The sequence below is a fragment of the Sinocyclocheilus anshuiensis genome, unplaced genomic scaffold, assembly GCF_001515605.1.
Source record: "Sinocyclocheilus anshuiensis isolate Anshui unplaced genomic scaffold, SAMN03320099.WGS_v1.1 scaffold119, whole genome shotgun sequence".
In the NCBI taxonomy this organism is placed as follows: domain Eukaryota; kingdom Metazoa; phylum Chordata; class Actinopteri; order Cypriniformes; family Cyprinidae; genus Sinocyclocheilus; species Sinocyclocheilus anshuiensis.
In genome coordinates, this window is record NW_015549581.1 from 1,217,845 (window position 1) to 1,221,132 (window position 3,288).

The 3,288-nt window shown below is 39.9% G+C and overlaps 1 protein-coding gene across 2 annotated transcripts in view; it reads right to left on the minus strand.

Annotated features, from left to right (window-relative positions):
- The window catches only part of itprid1 (ITPR interacting domain containing 1), a 21,818-nt gene that overhangs the window by 10,936 nt on the left and 7,594 nt on the right, over positions 1 to 3,288 (minus strand). For both annotated transcript variants that reach the window (XM_016446017.1, XM_016446018.1), the window contains 2 exons: positions 1,250 to 1,725; positions 1,106 to 1,166 (listed from right to left, as the gene is read on the minus strand). In XM_016446017.1, the coding sequence (XP_016301503.1) occupies positions 1,106 to 1,166; positions 1,250 to 1,725 (537 nt within the window). The remainder of the gene's footprint in view (positions 1 to 1,105; positions 1,167 to 1,249; positions 1,726 to 3,288) is intronic.

The following is a 3,288-nucleotide window of genomic DNA, read 5'->3' on the forward strand; positions in this document are numbered from 1 at the left end:
TCAATGTTGTAAACATTTGTGCTGCTTAATATTTTTGAGGAAACTATTTTTTCACGATTCTCTTATGAATATTTGAATTGGTCCTTTGTGTCAGAAAGCTGGAGTTCGTCAGAAATAGAACGCGGCATCAGTTATACTGTCATGGATTTGTCGTGTCGCATCGCGCCGCATCCACAGTAGAGAACATCACTGGGTTCTATTTGCTTTTGTCATGTCGCGCTGCTCGCATCTGGTCATAGACACGTTGTTTTGGTATTTGTGAATCTTAAGTATATTCATAATCTGCTTTACGTTTACCTGGCACTGGAAGTCCTGTCACAAACTTGTAACTTTCATGCTTAGAGCAGAACCATGCATCGTTCATTTATATTTCTACATGACTTACAAGTCCTTTGACAAACTTGTAACTTTCATGGCTCCCTGCAATACAACTCTGATTCTTCAATCGCTCCACCTAGTGGTCTGTTATTGATACAACCACAACTGCTACAACTGATAACGGAGCGCTCAAGCGGGTACTGCCAGTCATATTGAAGTAATTAAAATATGTCAAATTAATATTTTGCGTTCAATTATTTACTTATCAGGCAAGTGGCCGCATGATAAGCGGGAAAATTACGCAGTGTAGTCTTTATCACCCTGCAGAGGTTTCTTTTGCAAAATAATCTGCTGACTGTACACTATCCCTCAGTTTGGGAACCACTGGAGTAGGCGATTTGTGCTCTATTAATTTGGTCCGTTACGATGTTCTGTGTTTGATTACTAATGCCTGTGTAGTATGGCGTTGCACACAGAGGACAAAAACGTTCAGCCTCGACTCTTTATCGTCATTTGTGTTCAAATTTGCAAAGCGTACCAAATTGAACAAAACAATATAAATGCAAAATTTGAATTCATGAATATATAACGGTATCCACGGTATATCAAAATCTATATCATGGAACAACATAATACCGGTAGTCACTTTCATACCGGTATAGCGCCCACCCCTACTTTAGCCTGTACAAAACTTGCCACTAAATGTTATGGCCGCAATGCTAGAGCAGTTAGCAGGGCTTTGCACATTGCTATGCAGTTGCTTGGGTGTTTTAAAAATAAAATGCACCTCCAGGATCCACTGGACCATTGTAGCTCCCAGGCACACTTCCCTCATCAAAACTCTGGATCTGAAAAACAGTCAACAACATTAGAAAGGGAACAATGTGGAAGTAAATACAGAGGGCATCAATGCAGATCAATAATACTTAACCTCTTCCAGCTCAAAAGATTCAACGGGCCATTGCAGACTCTCTTCAGCTGAAGACGGGACAGAGTCAAGCTTCAGAAGGTCTGATGTTCCTCTTATCATCGAATTGTTTAGAACTGGCTCAGTTGCTTCTAAATTAATGCTCTGCTCCTCTTCTAATGGGGAGAGACAGTTGTCTGACATCCTTGTGCGTTTGGAAGGGATCCTTTTATCTACCATTGGCATCCCAGATGATTCTGGGCTGGATAGGGCTGAGGAGGTCACAGAAGAGGGCATGTGCTGGTTCTGTAAGGTTTTGGCTTGGCTGAGGCTCTTCTTGGAGGCTCTACGCAGAATCATGGCCATGCGTTTTCTCCTCTCTCGTGCTTCTGCGGACATCCGGGAGGCTGTAGATGTGTCCACATTCTGAGTATTTCCACCGACCAGAGAGGAGAACGTCGTGGTGACCTGCTGAAGAACCTCGAGTTGTCTAAACCGATCTGAACACCAGAAGGAAAAGAGATAGTGTTTCAAGACTCTTGACTTGCATAAAACTCTGCTTATCAGACTTTCAACACACTGCAGCTGTACAGGAAAGGAGTGTCAACTTCTGTTTCACACAATATTTAAACCACATTCAACCTCTGAAAACACCTATGCACTCTACACAAAAAATTGGGAGATTTTGCAGTGATGCCATAGAAGAACCGTTTCATAATCTAAATAACCAGTATAAAGAACAGTTTGTGCAATAAAAAATCAACACTCTTAAAAATAAGGTTCTTTAGTGGAATCTATGGTTCCATTAAGAACCTTTAAATGTGATGTATTATGTAATTTTTGACTGTACTAAATAGTAAAAATACCATAATATGTTTGCAGACATTTAAGAAACGTTTAGTTCACATACTTCACAATGCCACAGCAAGTCATACTACTTTTGAAATGAGTGTTCCTTGTCAGCTTGTCTGTTTTTGTTTTGGTCTGTTTGATTCCTCCCACTGCCAGTTTACCCAATAGTCTTTCAACTCTCCGAGTTAACAGAAAACAAAGTGTACTGCAGCCATGGAAGCCAGAAAATCAAGTGGGTCAGAGATAGCAGATTCTACCCAACCTAAAAAGCCTCGGCATTCACCTAAAAAAACAGAGGCATATTAAAATGCAGATAAATCAACTCAACAATTTGTATGTCTCGTCGTCCTCCATTGTCAGTTAACTGCACTCATTCCTGTTGCGTTTCCTAATCTGGCAACCCGCGTGAACTTTGAGTCAGAGGAGGAGGGGGCAGGAGAAACAACTATCTCCAATATTTTGAATTTGGACTGCAGTACCCATTTCAACCACTAGCTGTCAATATTACATACTGCACATTTAACGTCTATGGAACCATAAGCTACTCCACCGTCCCGCTGAATGGTTTTCTGAATGGTAACATTCCACATGAGCTTTGTATGGCACGGCACGATTACAAACCTTCACGATTCAGCCTGGAATTCTCAGCACAGTTGGAATATCTGAAATATCTAATCATCCTCCATAATGGCGTCACTATTAACATCTCATACCATATGTAAACACTTGTGTCACCAACGCAACAACTGACATATTTGATTATGAGCTCTGTTATCAGCCCCACAGTGGAAAATGAAACCATATCCGTACCGGCTGGTCCGGATCAGCATGGAATGGAACCGTTAAGCAGCGAAAACAGATTCCAATGACAAAAGTGTGGCTATAAAGTAAGATATTTAAAAGGGTTATTCACACCTCAAAATTTATGTATGCTTTATTTCTTCCATGGAAAGCAAAAGGAGACATTTTAATTAAGTAATAATAAATGAGATTTCAAGCTTTAAAAAGGACAAAAAAAAGTGTTCCAGACGTCTTGTGCACAATATTCAAAGTCATCTTAAGTCATACATTAGTTTTGGCCTAAGAAGACTTAAATAGTGCACAAGTCATACAGACCAATTTTATGTTTTTTGTATTGCTGTCAAATGAATAATCGCGATTAAACCCATCCAAAATAAAAGTTTTTGTTTACATAATATATGTGTACTGTG